This window comes from Kryptolebias marmoratus, linkage group LG17 (genome assembly GCF_001649575.2).
Source record: "Kryptolebias marmoratus isolate JLee-2015 linkage group LG17, ASM164957v2, whole genome shotgun sequence".
NCBI classification, from domain to species: domain Eukaryota; kingdom Metazoa; phylum Chordata; class Actinopteri; order Cyprinodontiformes; family Rivulidae; genus Kryptolebias; species Kryptolebias marmoratus.
In genome coordinates this window covers 13414435-13434864 of record NC_051446.1, presented here as the reverse complement: position 1 = coordinate 13434864, position 20430 = coordinate 13414435, and the positions used below count along the sequence as shown (strand labels likewise).

The 20430-nt window shown below is 42.2% G+C and overlaps 1 protein-coding gene across 3 annotated transcripts in view; it reads left to right on the top strand.

The window, feature by feature from the left end:
* Window positions 1-20430, top strand: part of raraa (retinoic acid receptor, alpha a) — a 153580-nt gene that overhangs the window by 128509 nt on the left and 4641 nt on the right. For all 3 annotated transcript variants that reach the window (XM_017418524.3, XM_017418523.3, XM_017418522.3), the window contains 2 exons: window positions 10451-10599; window positions 15711-15852. In XM_017418524.3, coding sequence (XP_017274013.1) covers window positions 10451-10599; window positions 15711-15852 — 291 coding nt within the window. The remainder of the gene's footprint in view (window positions 1-10450; window positions 10600-15710; window positions 15853-20430) is intronic.

Sequence of the window (20430 nt, the reverse complement as noted above, 5' to 3'; positions counted from 1 at the left end):
CACAAGCCTCTCCTTAGACAATTTTCGCGTCTTACCCCCCCTCCCATCTCTTTGTAATTACACTTGTCACATGAATATTTTCAGGCCTCTTGACCCTCTAACTCAAGGCGAGTTACTTGTATTGCATATTTTTTGTTTTTGCGTTAATAAAAGGTTTATTTGGAAGTTTCAGTCATTCTAGGTTGGACTGGGAAAAGAAAATCAGCCAGATGAGTAAATATTAACCTTCAACCCTTTCTGATTGGGTGCACATTAGCCATTGTCACACATGAAAATTGGAGATGACGCTAGAAAGTGCAGACAATTTGGACTGGACTTTATCAGTTGCTGTTCACACACATAATTTGCAACAGAGTTTTTGTTTTTTGCCCCCCAGAAGACTTGTGCTTGTTACATTGAAAATGTAAGGGAGTGTCTATTCATAGTTCCCACAAGTCTCGTCCTTGAAATATTTTCGCCACGTTGATAGGTAAGCGCTAGACAATGATGGCTTCAGAGCGAACTTAATCCAGGTGTTTATTTACTCTTGACTAATGTACCAAGGAAAGATATTTGAAGAAGATCTCTACTGTTGGAATTGACCCATATGAGTGGAAAAAAGAGGAAATGTTGGACGAGCCCAACAATTTACCACCCATCTCGTACGCCATTATTTTAAATTATTTAGTACCTACATCATGGAGGAGCTATGTGACCTAAAAGCTATGGACTCATACAATCAGTGTTTCAACAGATTTATAAAGGATGTCCAAACTCTCCATGTTAATAACAAAGTTCTGGTGACTGGCAGGGTAAGTAGTAATAATATCATACGTGCACATGTAGGCATACCTTGTCTACAGCGTGTTCATGGATTAGAATTAGGCCTAAAATGGCTCCAGCGCTTTATTTGTAACCATCATTCATCTGTAACAATTTGTATTGTTGTGCTATTTGTTATGTCACTGATAAACTCCTTTAACTTTTAATTAAATTATTTAATCGTAACGTTAGTTTTGGGGCTTAGCTCATAGCATAGCTGACTTATCCACAATATAGACTATGTAAATCATGAAACTGCACACATGCAATTACACTCTAAAATTACTTAACATAATTTTTTTTATTTTCTTAAATGTTACTTTTACCAGATTAAATGTAGTTCAAACAGATTTGCCAACCTTCCGCACTCAACTCCTCCATTTGGAGTCCTTTCCTGATTTTGAAAACTACGCTTTACCAAGGTGTGCAATCTCAGTATTACAAAGGTCAGTTTGGACTGCAATAGATTATAAGCTGTTGTATTTCAAGTGCCTTGCATTCATGATCTGCACGAACATAGCAGCATGAGGAGGAGGTGCCAGGCCATTGTGGCTGTGTATGGTTTGTCCACATGCTACTGAGACCCCTGATTGTTGAATACAGTGTTAAATTGTGCATATGTATTGTTTCTTCTGACTTAAATCATCCACGAAACAAGAGTCAATAGCAGAATGAACTGTTTGACATTGGCAGGTTTTTTAGGGGACACAACCCACATACTCTACTCTACAATAATCATTTTCCTAACAAACATGGCACCATTGAAGGGAAAATAAACAGGCTTTCCAACAATATGATTTATCAAGAAAGATTATTGCAACAAAGAATTAATTTACCAAACACAAATTTCCTTACTTTTTGTGTAATCTTTATTTGACCAATCCAATGGACTCTCGACTGTACCCAGTTTAGATAATAGTTGCTGATGTGCTAAAACACATAAAGACTTTTGTGGGCGTCAAGATGACAGGAACAAAAAGATGTGAGCGAGAAAAATGTGGGGTTATCACAACTGATGTCGTCATTGCAATATTCAGTAATAGCACATGCTTTCTTGATATCCTGCAGCTGTACTTGACACAGCTCTTACAAGCAAATGGACTCTCACTTGCTGTAAACTTTCTGCAGGATTTTTGCTGCTGCATTCTCACGTTCGCTCTCGCTGATCTTACGGATATTTTACTTGTTGACTGAGTGGACATTGTCTGCAAGATCAATGCAGACATTTACGCTCTCCCACAATACTCCTCTGGAATATCTCTAAATGGTTTCAGGACTGCAGTGCAGGAATAAAAAAGGCTCGTCAGACTGTAGTTTTGGGTGGCCCAGATTTTGTTCCGCTTTTGTCCCCTCCAGACTTCTGGTATGCATGAGTGCAAGTCTGTTATGGTTGGAAGTAAAAGCACAAACACACAGTCACCCACTTGAGCACAATCATACAACAGACAGATGTAGAAACTCAGTAAAAGTGCAGCTTTTAATGTTTCATGAAGTCTTTTTTTTTTTTAACCGTTGGAGCAAAAGCTTTAGTGGACGCTCTGTAAAAGTCTGCGGTTTCATCTGTTTGTGTTGACGTTACGCTTCACTGATGACCTTGATTTTGGATTATACATAATGAGATATCACAGCTGTAAGGTACTCTAGGAGTTGTGTGTTATTTTAACGTTAAGGAAGTTGGCAGAGTGAGGTTACAATGTGGTTACACCTCCTCCATTTTTCTTTTTTGAGCACTGTGTCTTGAAGCAAACGTGCCATTATGCCCGGCTTTTATCTCTGCTTTCAAAATGCTTGTCTCACGTGTCACAGGGCTCCTTCTGTCTTGTCGCTCATCTCATCTTTCTTCTCAGCTGTGTTTGATGAACCCTAAACCTCTTGCAGACAGACTCTTCCGGCCGCCCACTCTCATATTCTCTAATGTAGGTCAGTTAGGATACTCTGCTTATAATATAAAATTTCTCATCTTTAGACGGCTCTAGCAAATCAATCTGAAAGCTAACGTTATGGAAAGCAATAAGTGAAAAGTTTCTGAAATCACTGGCTCAAACCCCAGTGACGCTTTAGCCTGTTCTTAGAACTCTCTGTAAAGTCCTCACCGATATTTTTACGTTCACACACACACACTTACCACCACAAATTCATGGAGGCTCCTTAAACAAGCTGCTGTGTCTGCACACAACCTGGCATCCTCTGACCGACGAGGGCTGACTTTTGCCCCTTTTACCCACCATCACGTCCCACACCATCAACTCGTGCCAGATATCTCCGGTCACCCTGGGGCATGTGCCAACATGGATGGTCCCACTGTCACTCAGCAGGCACTGACAGCTGCTGGGTTGGAGTTGCACTGCATTACTCAGGGTTGCAGGGGAGAGTCGGTTGGTTCTTTCGAGCAAGATTGTGGATTTTATTTTATCCTCTTGGTGTTTTTTCCAATTTTTTTTCCTGCTCAATTAGAGCCATAAATTTGAGAGTACTCCTAAATTAATGAAATATATTTGTGTTGTAGCTGTCCTGTGCTTTGTCAGGAGACTCATAATTAATTGTAGGGATTCTGACATGCGGCAGCAGCAGTACACAACAGCTACTATGCATGAAGCCTTTGCTCAAAGTCTAGTCACCTTAACCATCTGCTCAATCACTCGCTGCCCCTCCCCCCTCCTTCCACTCCTCACTCTCTAGTTTGTCCACACATGTTCTCAGTTCTGTCTCCATTTACCGACAAGCAGTGATAGCAAAACCTGGTGTGTTGTTATTTCAGAGGCCAGGCGGTGCGGAGAAAGATCGTCTCAGGCCTCTTGGAGAATACGGTGGGGTGGGGTCTGCTGCGCTGATAAAAACCAGGCCCGGCCCGGACAAGAACATGCTGATGTTCACACACACAGAAAAGTTATCACAAAGCATCAACTTAAACCAAGCTTGTACAATAGCTATATGTGTGGAAATTGTGTTCCTTTAGAAACAAAGTAGAAGTAGGGTATTGCGTTACATATTTCTGCGCACTCCTAGGTCATCCTGATGTAAAAATGCCATAAATTACTCAGGCTAAACACAATCTGGTGTTCTTCCCCGCTTCTGGTCCAAGACAAACACCACCATTTCCTGCTGTTGAGGAGGGATCATCATAACAGGCAGGAATGACTTCGTGCTTTGCACCGCCCTGCCCTTCGGCCTCTGCTCAGGGCCTCATTTATCACTCACGTTTGTATGTGTGTGTGTGTGTGTTCCTTGTAGTAACACTCTAGATGGGGTAATTATCTGGCCCCAGTTTGGAACGGTTGCATCCAAAATTTAGTTTTAGGAGCAAGTTTAGCTTTCAAACATAGTGCAATTCCATCTCTGTCATATCACATTTCTGCACTGTCTGCAAATTCTGAATATCAATGGTGTTTGCAAAACAACCAGCTGTCCTTTCTCTGAAATTACTCTAGGACCTCAGCAACCTTTCCTAAGTGGAAGTGACTTCTCATTTGCTGCAGGAAATTTTATCATCATTTAACTAAACTTTGAAGTTTGATCAATGTCCTGCTCTTTTGGAGATTGTGTATTGTAGCATTCTGAAAACCCATATATCATGGCAGATTTGATTTATTCCTACTTTTATGGTATATCGTGGTGTTACTGCACAACACTAATCTGTTCTCAGCTTGGAAAGCTTGGAAGTGTTTTGACAGCAGAACTCTTATCAATTCATCCATTCTCTCCATCTCTTCCTCCATCTGTCAGCACTGAGATGTCTGACTGAAGGATTGGCATGAAGCAGCTTAGGTGGAGCACCGTCAGGCAGGGGAATCCATTGTAATCCTCCTAACCCAGCCTCATAAGAGTGGAAACAAGCGGCCTTCTAATGTGATATACTTGGAATCAAAAAGACTTAAAAACTATTAATTTTTCTCTTTTTTTTTTGGTAATTCATAATTTCATTTTTTTTTGCTGTTTTCTGTGTAGTAAAATCCAATCAGTAACTGTGAGAGTGCTGAGACAGCATTCACTCTGTTTTGTTTTTCTATATGTTTTTTTTCCAGTCATTTTAATGCTTTTAGCTAACAGTTTCAGCTTCTTTCATTCAGCGCTCAGCATTCACACTGCATTTTCACAGAAAAATCTCATTTCTCTAGTTTACTGAGCTTTCACACAAAAGATGTAGGAATTATTTTGTGGCTAACACGAGCATTTGAATTTCACTTTATTGCTTGCAGTGGAAAGACAAATCAAAACAGCTTAATTACGGATAAGTTGGCCTGTCGTTGACAGCCATTTCCTAAGAAATTTTTGGATTATTATGCCAATTTAGCTCAATAGCTTATTAATTAATGTTTGGGCAAAGAAGTTTGAATTAGTGACTATTCAAAATTAATTGCTGCTTCAAGGTGAAGGATTTGTGTTTGGTAAAGAATAATTTAAAAGTTTAGAAAAAAGGATTTATTTGCCTAAGATGCATGTTGCAGAGCAGGAGAAGATGTAGGTCATCAGGTAGCAACAAGGGTAGGTGGGAGTGTGTGTAGGCTGGATTTGGTTATAGTAGATATACGAGAAGTGAGGCTTGTTGTCTGCTCTCCTACCCTGTGTTAACCTCGACTGACTCTTTTATGTTAGTGTGTGTGTGTGTGTGTTTTCACTTATCACTGCCTACTCTGCCATCAGATTCCTCCCTCTATCCCATCTAATAACCGTTCACACTCTGTGTTTGAACACAAACACACCCCACTGGTGCTCTCTCTGACGGCTGTCAGTTTGTGCGAACTTGTTAGCGTGCGATCGCACACGCCGGCCCTTATTCAGATGCTGTGCGTGGCTTTTTGCCGTCTGCAATCAGTGTGAAGGTGGCAAATGGAACCCGGTCCATTTTCAGCTTGACGTTTTGTTAGAGAATAGCAGGATTTCCCTGTAAGCAAGGAAACGGTCCCATTTCCCCTTTCAGTCATTCAAGAGTGCTGACCAAGCATTCCACATAAAGTGTGTTTCACATATTCTTTTATGCCGATCCACATTCCTGCACGGACATAAAATCTGGAAATTTAGCTTCAGATAAACGCTGTGTGAACGTTCTGCTCACATGTTGGTCTTTTGGGGACATTCATGAGGTCTACAATTCGCAGGGTTCTGCGAGACGGTCTCTGTCCCCGGGGCTCCAACATTAGCCTTCCCACTTCATTATTTTAAGCAGTCTTCAAAGACAGCCTTTATGCAGCAGCCTGTGGCACAGTGGTTTCCTCTGTCTCATTTCTGCTCCCCGCGCTCAATCTATGGATGGAAAGACAAATGCATCGCTATATGTTCTTCCATGTGCTTGACACATGGTGAATGAGTGTGTGTGTGTCCAGTTAACCTAATGGAACCCAGGGAGCACAATGGACCACGGCTGAGTGGGATTCAACAAAGTGGAAGACCCTCAACCCCCTCTTTTCCTTTTCTCCTGTTCTTTTTTTTTGCCACAGTCCACCCTGCCAGCCTGCTAATGTTGTTAGCTTCCCTCTAATGATGGTAAAATCTCATTAATATGCTTCGCAGCCAGGCCCAGTAACCAGTGGGGACGAAGGTAATCAAATCTCCGAGGACTAACCTAGAGCTGAACCCCAAGAACTGCTCCCTCGCACTGGTCTGAGGCAGCCCAGTGTCTGGAGGCTTGATAATAGCCAGTGGGCTTCCTTTTGTGTGAGTGAGTGTTTCTTGGTCTTGTTGTCTTTGAAGTGGTGATGTTAGCCAGGCTATCTCCTGTCAGTATTACAGCACGGGGCAGTTCATCACCAGAACAGATTTCATTTCAGTCTCGTGCATATTTGTCCATTTAAGTCTTGCCCTGCTGTAACTGCTTATGGCTGTGATGGCTTTACTTCAGACTAAGTGCACTTGTGGCTCGCTGTGCATGCAAAGTGAATTTAAAGAGCCGCGTAACAAAAGCCTCACACTTGAACTTAATTAAATCACCAATACTTTGGCTCAGAGTTTAAGAACACTTTGGTAGTTTAAGCTATTAAGACGTGTGGGTTCATCTTACACATGCATGGACACACAACACAGTATCTACAAGAGAACTGAGAGAAAATGTTGAAACAAAAATAAGAATCTTGGGGTGTTTTGGATTAGTCATGAGATAGCATGTCATTTAAATGTGGACATTAAGTGAGCAAGCAGTGTTAAATTACAAATATTAGAAAAAAGATTGTTGATTCTTAGCCAAAACTGTATTCAGAGGTCCGGCCGAACTACATTTGATTTGACCTTTACTGTTCAAACACAGTGTGGTTCCATGTCTGTTTTTTCTCGTTATGCTTGACACTCTTTGCTGTTTATTCCCACTCCTGGGACTGGTCTGACAACATGCCAGGCTGCACCATCTGATTAATGGTTTGTGTTTCACTTTCCTACCAAACTACAATAGATTGTTTTGTTTTTTTTAAACAAAAACCTTCTCATTGTTGCCTTCCAACATAGCTAGTTACTGTTCCTAAATCCCAAATCAAAGCATTATTCTCCAGTATTACTGTCATCTCGGACAATTAATCATATTCTTGCTGTGTTTGACCTATAAGTTTCTCTGGGGATTTTATTTTTCTGGGCTCTGGCCTCGAAACATTGCCAGATGCACATTTCCAGCGCCGAAATGTTGCATGGATATCAAGGGAAGCTCTCCAGGCAAAAGTGAGTCAGTTCTGTCAGTGTTTGTGCATATGATTTTTTTTCCCCCCTTTTTCTGTGAATTACACAATAGGCAGGCTTGTGTGATGGTTAGTGTTGATCAGAGGAGTTTGGCCTGGTGAGAGCTGCTGAAGGCCTAAGTAGCTCTGTCCTCTCTGCCTCTGTCTTTCTGTCCACAGGCCTGCTATTGTTTTGCTCCATGCCTCAGCTTGACAGGACTCCAGAAGCTAGCCATTGTATTTAATTACAGGTCGTTGGCCCCCTCACAGACTCTTGTCCTTGTGTCCTAGATTTCCATGGGTGCTCTCATTAAGAGAGTGTGCATTCTGTGTGTTTGTGTTTTCTGTTAATGGCTGTGTGAAAGCCTATAGTCTTGGCTATAGATCTTAGCTTGAATGCAAGTTTTTATCTGTGGTTTGATGGCACATCTGTTGTTCTTTTTTTCTACTTTTTTCTTTCAATAAACTGTTAACATGAAGAGCTCTGCGGTCATCCTAATCACACAGCTCTGTAATCAGTCCACATCAACAGAGACAGGAGAGTGAGGAGAACTGAATGGATTTTTGCTAATGAGAAAATATGCCATGTTATGTAAGGCCTGCCCTGTTTAAGCTTAATTTGCTTGACATGAGTGTAGTGACTGCATTGCCCAGTAGCATGGGCAACAATGGCTCATAATGACACCGACATAATGGCGTTAAGCAGCAAATCTTCCCTCCCGTGTCCACAGTGTGCACGTTTTCTCACATTTGCTATGAATGAATCCTCATTTGTGTGAAAGCAACTCATATTTTTTTTACTGTCTGTCTAAAAACATCCTCTCTCTGTTTTCTCCAAGCTTCAGAAAATGGCACAAAATGTTCGGAAGTACTTAGTTACATGTCTGTATGCACCTTTATAGAAAACGGCTAAACTAAGTGTCTGTTACATGAGCTTTATGATACTTGAGATGAACTTTATCAGACACAAGAAACCCACATTGGAAACCAGCTGATTGGCCTGATTTGGTGTTCAGAGATAACTGTTTTGTTTTGTTTTGTTCCAGATACCTTTGAATTAATGTCATCGTCAGCTTGTGTTTTTGATTTTTCTGTAAGTAATCTAAACGTGAATTATTCGCAAGCAGAGACTTTGCACACAACACAAAAACTTCCAGTAAAGCTCATTTATGCGTGTGCGTAAGAGGGAAACGCCTCATTGTTGTTTATTTTTGTTAGGTTTGCAGACCAAGTGCTGCTGAAGATTTAACGAGCCCGTATTCTGTCATAAAAGGACTGTTTAACCTCGCAATAAACTTTCCCTGAGAAAACCTCAAGGTCTTAAATGTTGGATGTAAATTAGTACACGGCTTGGAAATGAATAAAGTGGCATAAAAGCATTGATTTATCTTTGTTTATATAAGGTTTTTTTGTCTTTCTAGCAGCAGACTTGAATTTCTAAGATTTAGATTTTTCCATTAAATGTACCAAACAACATTTTACTTTATTTGATACCAACTCCTCACCACATGTACAAAGGGCGAAGGTCCTCATCCTAGTTAGACATGAATTCAAAAGCAACAGAAAATTAAAGGCCTAACATTCCTAAAAAGAAAGCACATCACCGAAGGCCTTTTGTGTCAGAGTTTTAAACTGAGATCATCTTAGGATGCGAAATGGTGGAGTTGTAGCCGACCATTTTGGTCAAACCTTGAAAATGCCATTATGCACAAAAGTTTGTCAGTTGTAGAAATTGATTCAATCATTATTTCCTAGAAGTGTCATTAAAAATCTGTCCAATGGTTTCTAAGATATTTTGCTAACAAACAGACAGAGTTCACTTTAAATAGTTGATGGCAAGATTTTAAAACAAAGATCTTGTACAGTATGTTCGTGCTCAGAATATGTATTGGGTATCAGTCTCAGCTACTACCACACCAAAGAATACCTCACTGACAGTCGATGGTTATTGCCATTTTGTTTTCTTTTATCATTATTAAGGTCAGTCGGCTGTGGAAGCCATCTTAAATCTGGTTGACTCCAAAAGATTGTAAGCCTTAGATGTAAATGCAATGATTATTTTGATAGTAATTCTGATTGTGAAGGTGAATAGAAAATAATTAAAGGTATTTTTGATACCACCCTGAAATGTTTGTATGGTCCCTTATTTTACAGATTGATCCAAGCTCAGCATTGAAATTCTCCATTGGCGATTATGGACTTATTTGGTCAAAGAGGTGATGTTTTTGTCCTGCCGATCTGTGTTTTCTAACTGATTTAAGAGCTGTGTTTTGTAACAGAGATGATATTGAGGTTAAAGTCCAACACGTAATACACGAAGACAGGTTACGTCCCCATAATCCCTACCCATATGTTGTTTGCTTTGTCAATGTAACCTCGGCTGGATCAAGATGGAATGTATTTAACCTTCTGTGTGCCGACGTGTTGCTGAATGTTTAAATGATAAACAAGGTTTGGGATGAATGCAACACAAAGGCTCACCTCACTTGCTCTGGTCTGGTGCTGCGTACGATTGATCCTGTAGTCAATCGAAGCACGTGTACTCAAAAGAAATGTGGAATTTTTAACACCGAGGCACAACTCCAGGTCCTGTATCAAAGGAGAAACCGGGTCTTTGAACCCCAACGCAGCCTGCTTGCTGTAGCACACACACACACACACATGCGTCATCAGAGGTATAACTTACAATGCTGCTTTTGGTGGTGCTTTAGTGCCTTGTGTTTGTGTTGATACAAGACGTATTAGAGAATCTTTCCTGTGGCTGATTTGAAAATACCTGATAAGAAAGTTGTCCTTGTTTTTAAGCTGTTTTTATGGCACATGGCTTGAAGTGCTGATTTGTATTGGATGTAGTTAGGCGTATCTGTCTGCCCTGGGTTGCCTAATGTTTTTGTGGACGTGTGTACTCGTGAGATTGTGTTTATCCCACTGGTATTGATTAATGCTGAGCGTCTGTCAGGGCTCCATCTGATAGTGTTTGCTAACCCGCTCTTGTTGCTCTTTCCTTTCTGCAGCAATAGAAACCCAGAGTACCAGTTCAGAGGAGATAGTGCCAAGCCCGCCCTCGCCTCCCCCGCCACCCCGCGTCTACAAGCCCTGCTTTGTGTGCCAGGACAAGTCCTCAGGGTACCACTATGGTGTCAGCGCCTGTGAAGGCTGCAAGGTAAGACTCCCAGCCTTCCTCTGAATCTGCCAAGCAAGCAACATTTTCATCAGTCTTCTAACCTTCCTGTGATTTGCACTGGAAGGGAAATATATATATATTCATAGAGGTGAGCGATGTCAATAGAAGTCAGTTGTTTTTTTTTTTTTTTCCATTCCTGTAAGTTTTGTTTTTTTTTAATTTAATGCTGGAATTTGATTTAGAAAATAAATTACAATTGTTTTTGTGGAAAATGAGTGAATATGAAATGGGCACCTTGCAGTGACCTATTTCAACACTCATTCATTATAAAAATAGGACCCTCATATGATGGACATGCCTGTTATCACAGACAGTATATACAATTTTGTCACCTGTGCAGATTTTTTTTTTTTTTTTTTGCTTGGATGTTGTTGCTCCTCATATCAACTTTGCTGACACGTCCACATTGACTGTCTATTATCAATACAGCCCTGTTGCACAGGTGCTGAAGAGGCCTCCTAACCCCCATCTGTTCTGTTATCAGTTGATAGTCCCCGTGCGTGCATACATGTTCTCTTGTTAGTGTGAACACAGGCTTCTTTATCTCGCTGCTTCCAAGGCAAAGGAGCCAGAGTTATGTAAGCTCAGAGTAGGATGAGGAGGAGGGATCTGTTGTATCTAATGAAATGTTACCAGCAGATTCAAGCCTAATATCCTTGTGATGGTACTATTTCAAGAACCAATCTTCTGTTTGTTATTATCAGTGCTCGAAGTTGGCCGGTACTCACAGATGTGCAGTACCAGCACTTCTATAGTTTTGACAATGGCATATGGTCTCTTTTTATAGCATACCAAAACCTGCCAGTATGCAGGTTTTAGTTTGTCGCAAATTGTCAGCTAGTCAAAATTTTAAACGTTGGATTGTTACTGTAGGTAAACAGTAAATCTGATGGGATGAAATTTAAGTCTTGGCAATATAAGATGTGGATGCTTAACATGAGAGTGGAGCATCACATCCGGGTACTTTGCCTCTAATCAACGTTCCCATTTTTTGGGGGGGAGAAACAACCCCCACCACTTTGACTGGCAGTGAATTAAACTCTGAACTTGTGATGTCTTTACTAAGAAAACTGCTTCAAATAAGACTACAGCATTCTTTTGATGTTTTAAGTGCCTAAATATTATTGCTTGTTAGGCAAATAATTATGTAACGTCACTCCTGATCAACAATCTCCAGGGTTATATCAAAAAACTGTAAAAATATGGACAAAAGTCATCAGATTGGAAATACGGCATCACCCAGTGGCATTATGTCTGGAAGTGGTACTAAAGTTTGTTACTGTGTTTTAATGATCAAAACTTCCTGACTTCGGCAATAGGACAAACTGCAGTAATGTCAGCCTGCATGTCTAGATGTCTGTAAGTTAGCAACCCCAGAGGGAAAGTAGGAATGCAGATCAAATGATTCAAAAGATGAGAAAGACTGCAAGAAGTGACATGATGGAGGTGAGGGAGAAAATTGAGATTTGGGGGGCTGAGGGTGTGTGGGGGTGAAAGTGGAGAGGTGAATGGGGAACAGGGTCCAGGGCTGAACTTACTGACTCCCAGAGACCGGCTGATTCGGAGGGTGTGAAGTGGAAACGTAAGACAAAATTGCTTGGGCGGGAAGGTCACAGGAAAAAGAATGACTTTTTGCACCTTTTAACAGGAATTGTTCGAGTGATTCATGAAACTCCACATACTTCCCAAAATGCAATGCACAAATCGGCAAGGAAATTGATCAACCTCTGTTGCTCCACCCCACTAACCAATAAATATGTTTCATTTTTAGCACTGATGTTTGGAGCTGTAACACGTACAGATAAATGAGATAGAAAATACAGTAAGGTGTCATCAGTATATGTGTGTACGGTGTGTTATTCATAACGTGACATGGACAAATGAACCCTGAATATCTGAGGAAGGTTGAATAATTGGATTTGCCAGGGTATTCTTTTACTGCACCAATACTGTAATTAGTGCCTAGATATTAGTGCTGAATGTTTTCAAACTAATAAACAGGTGTTTTGGTGACTGAAAACTCTGCAGGTTTATTGTGTTTGCTTAAACTTTATTCGGCAACCTTGCTTCTGTAGCTTTGAGTACCCTGCTACTTTTAAATTATTCATTTTGGATGTTTATGTGGTTATTTGCTGGAATTTATTCATAAAGCTAATAGTTGGCACAATGAGCAACTATCAAGCGAGTGCAAACTGTGTCATAATTGTAGTCTTTGTGTTTGCAGCTCCTCAGTTTGCCTTAGCATTGAGGTGGCATTGCTTTTGTTGCATGCATTGTCTAGTTTACACCGATCAAGCAGGGGGTAATGCGTTGAATGTGGTAATTATTTCAAACGATTTCTCGTGACAATTTGTTTTTCTAGCTGTGTGACAATTTGGTTAATCACATCAATGCAAATCTTGAGCAGCGTTTGAGTTAAAAACAATACATTTTTGCATATGCTGAGAATATAGGAGCTATTTTAAATCGACTAAAAAAAGAAAAGAGGAAAAAAAACCTTCCACTTCAGCTTGTCCTCTACCTGTGAGCCAACTTCCTTCCCACTCAATATCTGCAGTGCTAATTTAAAAAATTCAGGATGCCTTTACCGTATCTCTGACTTCAGAGGCGATGACTCGGTATAGCATGCTCAATAATTCACGACTACAGGCATGTGAATGTATATAGTGTCTCATCTGAGACTGGGGTAAGTTGGGGGTGAGCAGCGTCGAATTTGCTGCAGCATGCCAAACTACAAAGGCATTTCCTGGGGGCTGCAGTGAACTGAGGAAGCACAGGGTGCATGTGGAGCTCTGCTACTTGGAGACAGCTCATTCGCTTGTTGTTGAAGTTCTGCCGCCTGCACATACTTATGAGGAAGACACTTCTTTTTGCCTGGAGATATTAACACTTAAGCGTTAAATATGCATGCCCGCCCACTCATGTTTATGTTTTTATCTTGAAGGCATGGCAGTGCGGAGGTTCCTGGTATCCACTGCAGTGCAAGAAAGTTTAAAAAAAAAAACATTTCCAAAAATTCCTGTTGATGCTTCATGCCCGAATGCCCCCTGTTTGATATGTCACTTGGATGTTTTTTTTTTTAACAAAACATCTGTTTTTTGTTTACTAAGGTGTGGTTTGCTGTTAAGCCACACTGACACCGATATGATATGATAGGCACAGAAATATTTACTCATACGTGGTCTCAATAGGAGGCTGGGAATACACTCTTAATCTGAAAACAGCGTGAAAGTCATGTAAGACAGGATTCCTGTGCTTCGCGACGGCCCCGCACTCCTCCCCACTTAATAACAGGATATCACGCATATCCTCACACACACACACACAACTCTCATAATTGCACCAGGCTCATAACTCACAGGTAGTCAGCACTAAGATGAGGAGCACATGACAAATGTAACCGCAAATGTGTTGTTACAGCCGTCCCTCCACCCCTCCAGCCCCGCGCTTCTCGCCGCTCTCATCTCCTGCGATCTCCGCAGGGTGGCTGACAGGCCCGCTGAGGGCTCTTGTCGCCGGTTGGATTAAGCGCTGATACAAAAAGAGGCTTAAGGGCTGCAGGAAGCAATGACTCCAAAAAGAAGAAGAAGAAGAAAGAGGAGGGTGGGGAAGGGGCGGGAGAACCGACCGGCCCACGAGCTGGCGGCGGCGCCCAATCAGGAGATGCTACGAGGGGGCACCTGCGCCTCATGTAGTCAGGAGGGAGCGGGTCAATCCCCCGGTGACATCCAGGTCAGGGTCAGGGCGCTGTCGGATCAAAGCGGAGATGATATGTGCGCACACAAAGAGCACAGACTAATCCTTTCGCATCAGCAGCCACAAATAAAATTAAAACTACAAGCCTGGTTGTCTTCTCTGTTTGCTCAGGTCAAGCTTGTCAGGTTGTCTTCAGAGATAAAAAACAGACAGCTTGTTTTTCTGTGCTTGAAATGATTCAGGAAAACCCATATTTTATTTAAAACCTTTGCACTCTATATAAGCATTGTTGTTGGGACTGTTTGGTATAAATAAGGTTCCAGTCAAGGATGAGACATAATGGAGCTTTTAACCCTTAAAACAAAGCTTTCCACTGTTGACATTACCACCATATGATGGTATTGCCTAGCTCACACAGATGAGAAACATAACAAGCAGTCCACACTTCCTTTTTGTACTTCATCTGAAGTCTGATTCACTTCCACTCTGCGGTAGTGGATGGGAGATATGAGAGGCGGCTGGTGATCCGGGAAGGACAAATTGCGGGCTTATGTCCACCAGCCATCTGTCGGCTAGCAGAGCTAATCCACCGGCGCTGGATGGGGCTCCCTCCCCTCCTTATCTAATGGTTCCCATCCACCGCCCTGCCCACCAACACATCATCCACTGCCTTAACATCAATCCTGACACTGACCTGTATTACATTTGTCCACATCGCTGCTCGCTGAGCACTCGCCCAGTTGTGCCTGATTTGCATTAACCTCTTTTTATCTTTTTTGACACACATGGGATGTTTAGGTTATGGGACCGCAGAGATTAGGGGTGATTTTATTGGTCGCATGGTATCAAGGATAATAGAAGTTGGAATGTAAGGCTTTTCAGCTGATTTGTTGTTGTTTTCTCAAAGCTGGACAGGATTTTAACAGCTTCTTGGATCCAATCATTTCACACTGAATCTGATCTTAAAACACAATGTAGTGTTTTGTTACAGTCCAGTCTGTTCAATGAGCAAACACTACACAAGTGTTCGGATTTGTACTGATACTCAGGTGAGTTCTGGTGTGATGCCAACCCTCGCCTCTGAGGTAAATGGAACAAACAGTACGTTACAAATTAAGCCCCTTAAGGACTTAACAGCTTGATAGCTCAGTGCCTTTTAACTGCAGCTTTGTGGCATATATCTATTCTGCTTGACCTCTTTTTAAAAGTGATATTTTAAGCTTTTCAAGCGATAAAAGTGACCCTGGAGCAGAGGAAAGATGCTACGAAAGTGTTTGCAGCAAAGCAGAAACATACGTAGATGATAAAAACAGAACAACTACGTATACAATCTTTGCTTATTTCTACAGTAGCAAACCTATAACACTGTTTTCTTCTTCCTTGTCATCATGCAGGGCTTCTTTCGGAGAAGCATCCAGAAGAACATGGTGTACACTTGTCACCGAGAGAAGAACTGCATCATCAACAAAGTCACCCGCAATCGCTGCCAGTACTGTCGGTTACAGAAGTGCCTGGAAGTCGGGATGTCTAAAGAGTGTAAGTATAAAAATCCACTTGCCGCCAGAGCCGAGGACAAGATCTCATCATGGCTCTTTAATCCTGAAGGGGGTTAGCGTGTTGTTATTCCAGAAAATCTTAAGTCTCCACATTTGTTGACATTCGTTCCACAGCTAACATCGCATAAGCAATCAGTGTTTGTTACCCGCTCAGCTCAGCTTTGGCAGTGATTCAGGTGGAAATGTTCATGCTTAATTTAGCCTCAATCCATAGCTGTGGGCAGTTATCTTCCAGTTCGGTTTAATAACCTGTGCTCTCACTGCACGCTTATGTTTTTTAATGTTTTTTAATGTTGTGATGTTTGGTGTTTATCAAATTTAGGCAACATCCTCGCAGTTTATGATTCTTGAGAGCTGGTTTTATAGATTTTTCAAGCCCTGCTGCCTTTCATGCCAGAGTTTTAGACTAAGATCATCTTGTGTTTACAACTGAAAGTCGTAGCTGTTTTGATCAAACCTTTGGTTGACGAGCTTCGTTTAGTTCTTTGGTTTTTGCTGGAGGACCATCTCTCTGTATAATTGAGGGAAAAGGCTGCCGTGCTGTAGACCGGCGGCAACAGTCGGGGTGTCGCCAGGCTTGGCAGGCTCCTGTGATGAATATGTTCTCACCTGCAGAGAGTGAAAGAGCAGGCGTCTGCTCCCATCATCGCACCCTGGGGGGTGTTGGGGGGGGGTGGACTGTGTGAACACACATACACACGAGCAGTCAGACTTGATAAAGTAATTGGTGGAGGTGTGACTGCAAAGAGCTCGGAGGCCAGCAGGGGATTTACCTCCACCTGACCACATGACTCGCTGTTTCCACCATTCTACACACTACCGGGGTGTGTGTACGCGGGACGCATTTGTTGTAGTAAATACTGATAAATGCCAAGTGAATGGAAAAATCAATGGCAGACAAATACAGACAGAAAGTGCAGAGCCTCTGTCCTCGTTACATCCACACACCTGTTCAAACACATGCATCCGGGCCTCTGTAGCATTCTTCTTGTGCCTTGTGTCTTCCCAGCGCTATTTACCTCATCTTTCTGCTACAGCAAGCACACGGAGCACTCCCCATGCCACAGCACTGTGGCTTACAGTAAAAGAAGTTATCCTCTGAGCTCCTTACCTTTGAATGGGGCCATTAATCATGGGTAGAAGGATCACAGCAGCCCTCCTTTACACACAGCTGCATGCTGAGGCACACAGCATGCAGCAGAGGCAGCTAGGGTGGAGTTGGAGTGACATCTAGTGATTAATCTATGGTACTGCATGGGAGAACACTGGTTTTGTGAATGAGCTCCTGGCTGAAGGTTTTAATGTAGATTTATACTCTATTTTCTTGAGCTTCTTTTGTTTTTCTTTTTTTTTTGTGGTATATTTTGTGCAGATTGTGCACATTGCTTGCCCTGTGGTCACAGAAGTGACTTGAGCCAGCGAGAGTGGCCAAAGTGAGCCGGTGCCGGGGGAGCGGCCGGCCATCTGGGCCCAGCGGGGACTCTGTTTGCCTCTGACACTGACACTGGACGGCACACGCCCGTCAAAACGCCTCGCTTGTGCATAATTACTCGCTCATTCACGCCCAAAATTATGCACATGCAAGGTGACAACACAAAGTGATATGAACAAGAAGGCATTTACAGAAACACACTCTGTCGGCTCCACTTAGAACAGCACTTTGTGTCACACAGACTCACACACACACATATACAGAAGGTAGACCCCCCTGGTAGCGCCGAAGGGCGTCTTGGTGACCTTGTGTCTGCTGGCAGACAGCTCCAGACGACAGTGCCAGGCCTGCTGCCAGGTGGCAATGCCAAGCAAGACGGCATCAGAGGGAGGGGGAGAGTTGGGAGAGAGTGTTTGGAAATGACTATAAGCCCTTTTTATTATTACCCATGCTAATTATGGCCTGAACAAAGGTTAAAGTATTACAAAAGTTTTTATAGGAGTTACTCATATTTATATGGTTCAGGAAGCTTTGGCTCATTTATGCACATTTTTTTTAACTTTGCCAAGTTACATCTGGAGGGCTGCAGTATCTTTATGGGTTCATTAGATAAAAGCTTTCATCTTGGCTTTTTACTTTTTATGTCTCAGGTACGTTAAAGAATTCAAATTATTTAGGCCCCGTCTGCAAAGAAATAGTGTTTTGTAAACATGCAAAGGATATTTTTCTTTTAAATTGTTTCAGCCTTGCATCCACATGGCAGCAGGATCTCCAAAATGTTTTTTTTATTTAAAACCAAGTTTCAGAGTCAAAACTCTTGTAACGCCACTCGTGTTTTTGTGTGTACCACCAAAACACAACTATTTAAAACTGATGTCTTGGTCCAACTTTTTGCCTAACCTACGATCCCAAGCATGACAGACGTAACGTAACGTAACGTAACGTAACGTAACGTAACGTAACGTAACGTAACGTAACGTAACGTAATCCAGTAATGACAGATTGCGTGCTTGGTTTGTGTTGCAGAATCCAGTTGCTCAACTTGAGCGAAGCCTTTGTGTACTGTATTATTTCAATGAGCAGACAAGAATGACAAAGAGCAACATTGTCTTAAATAGAGCAGAGGGGGAAAAAATCCCATATTATTACACCAAATAATCTACAGCCAGGGTTTTAATCACTTTATTGAGGAAAACCCTTCGCTCCAGTCATCCGTCACTGGATGCTGAGCCTGAACTGGTCCATTATGTCACATATTTGGACATGATCTCAGTCAGCACCGTCCTGTACTGCGGCTGTTTTATAGTTTAATGTGATATAAATGAAAAGTTCCACTTCATCATCAGTCTGGTCTCATTCTTTTATTCGCCATCTTCCATTTTCTTCTTTTTGTGTTTAGTTTGTGTAAGCTTTAGGTGCATGCTCCTCCACACCTTGTTTTCTGTTTCTGCAGCGTTACAGCGCCACATACAGGCCTGGCATAGTCACTCTACAGCATTTTGGGCCGATTTCTCTGGTTTGGTGTGAATGAAAACATTTCTAGAAAAGGTGTCCTGTATGATATTTTTAGAAACGATAAAGTAAAAGCTAGGTTTGGAAAGACAGCAGAGAAACTAGAAGTATTTATTCAGACCATATAACCTCTTACATGTTAATTCTTCTCCTAGAGAGTTTAAAACCCATCTGCCTTGTTCAGAGACAGGGCCGATTATTAAAATCTATGATGTAAAACGTCACTCCAAAGTTAAACACAAATTAATTGAGCAATTGATGACACTGTAATCTAATCTGAGGGCACAAAAAAATAAATGATCTTTAAATCCAGTTTGCAGGCCTTGCTGAATTTTAATTGAAGGCCTCAGATTTAAATTATAGGAAAAGTTCTGCTGTTCTCAAGCAGATAGAGGAGAAAAATGATTAGTAGAAGTTACAGTTTGTAGATAAAAGGCTGCGTTTGTGTCACGTCTAAGGTTATTCTTTGGTGCTGTTTCACATCCGATTTGGTGTTTGAGTTCAGAGCAGCCTCTGTCTCTCAGTGTCTCACACCCCCTTTTTTTTTTTTTTTTGTTAAATTCATAATATCGCCCACATTTTTCTTGAGGAAGGTGTTCCTCCAGAATGGAAAAAGTAATAAAAGTAAAATAAGATGAAGCGGTGAATGATGGAGAACGGCGCGGAGCGAGGATAACATCGGCGGAGGAGGTGGGAGGGCAGCGAAACATGAAGGCAGCGGGAGGGGGGTGGGGGTAGGGGGGAGTATTGAACTCCATGAGTGAGAATGAAAATCTAGAATTGAGAGAGGAGGGGGAAGTAGGAGGAATGAGCGAGGCTAAGGTGAGGGAGAGGGGGGGTTTCATCTCTGCTGGAGGTGGCTCTGTTCTGCGAGCTGCAGGAGCAAAGGAGGGGGGGGGCATTGACATTTTTATCTTTCCATTGAATTTAATCTGTGTGATGGACGAGCTGCCACCGCTTTAATTTTCCTCACACAAATTATCCCCGTCTGCCCACCTCTCTCTGTCACGCAGCCACAAACACACGCCGCCGCGCCGAAACCCGAACGTCTGTCTGTCTGTCTGTCTGCGGCCGAAATCCAGTCGGACCACGAGTGAGTGCGTCCGCTGTGTCGTGCGCACGTCACACACCGGCTCATGTAAACCATATTTACACAAAGAGCACGTAAATACAGAACTATTCAAGTTTCTGCTGAAGCATTTGATATTCTCATAATGTATTTTGAAAGATGCATTTAGTCAAGCTGACACACACAGGGGGGAGGGGGGGTGCAATAAAAGAAAAATCAGAACAATATTTCATTCATTTGCACCCCCCCTCCCTCGAGTTATTGCATGTGGCAATTCGCCATGACAGATCGCCAGTCGTGCCTAATAGTTCTTTAATGACTTCATTAAATTGTGTTGTGCGGCATATGATTGTGCTGCCAATTTGTCAGCGCGGGTAATGTCCGGGCATTGGGGATGCCCCACTTTTATTTGTGAATTAATTGGACATGGACTCTGTGTTGCGACGCCCCCCGCCACTCCTCCCCCTTGTGGCCAACAGAACACCCATTCCCTGTCGGCACCACGAGCGGGGCTGGCCCAGATCCGTTGAGCAGCTTACTACAGA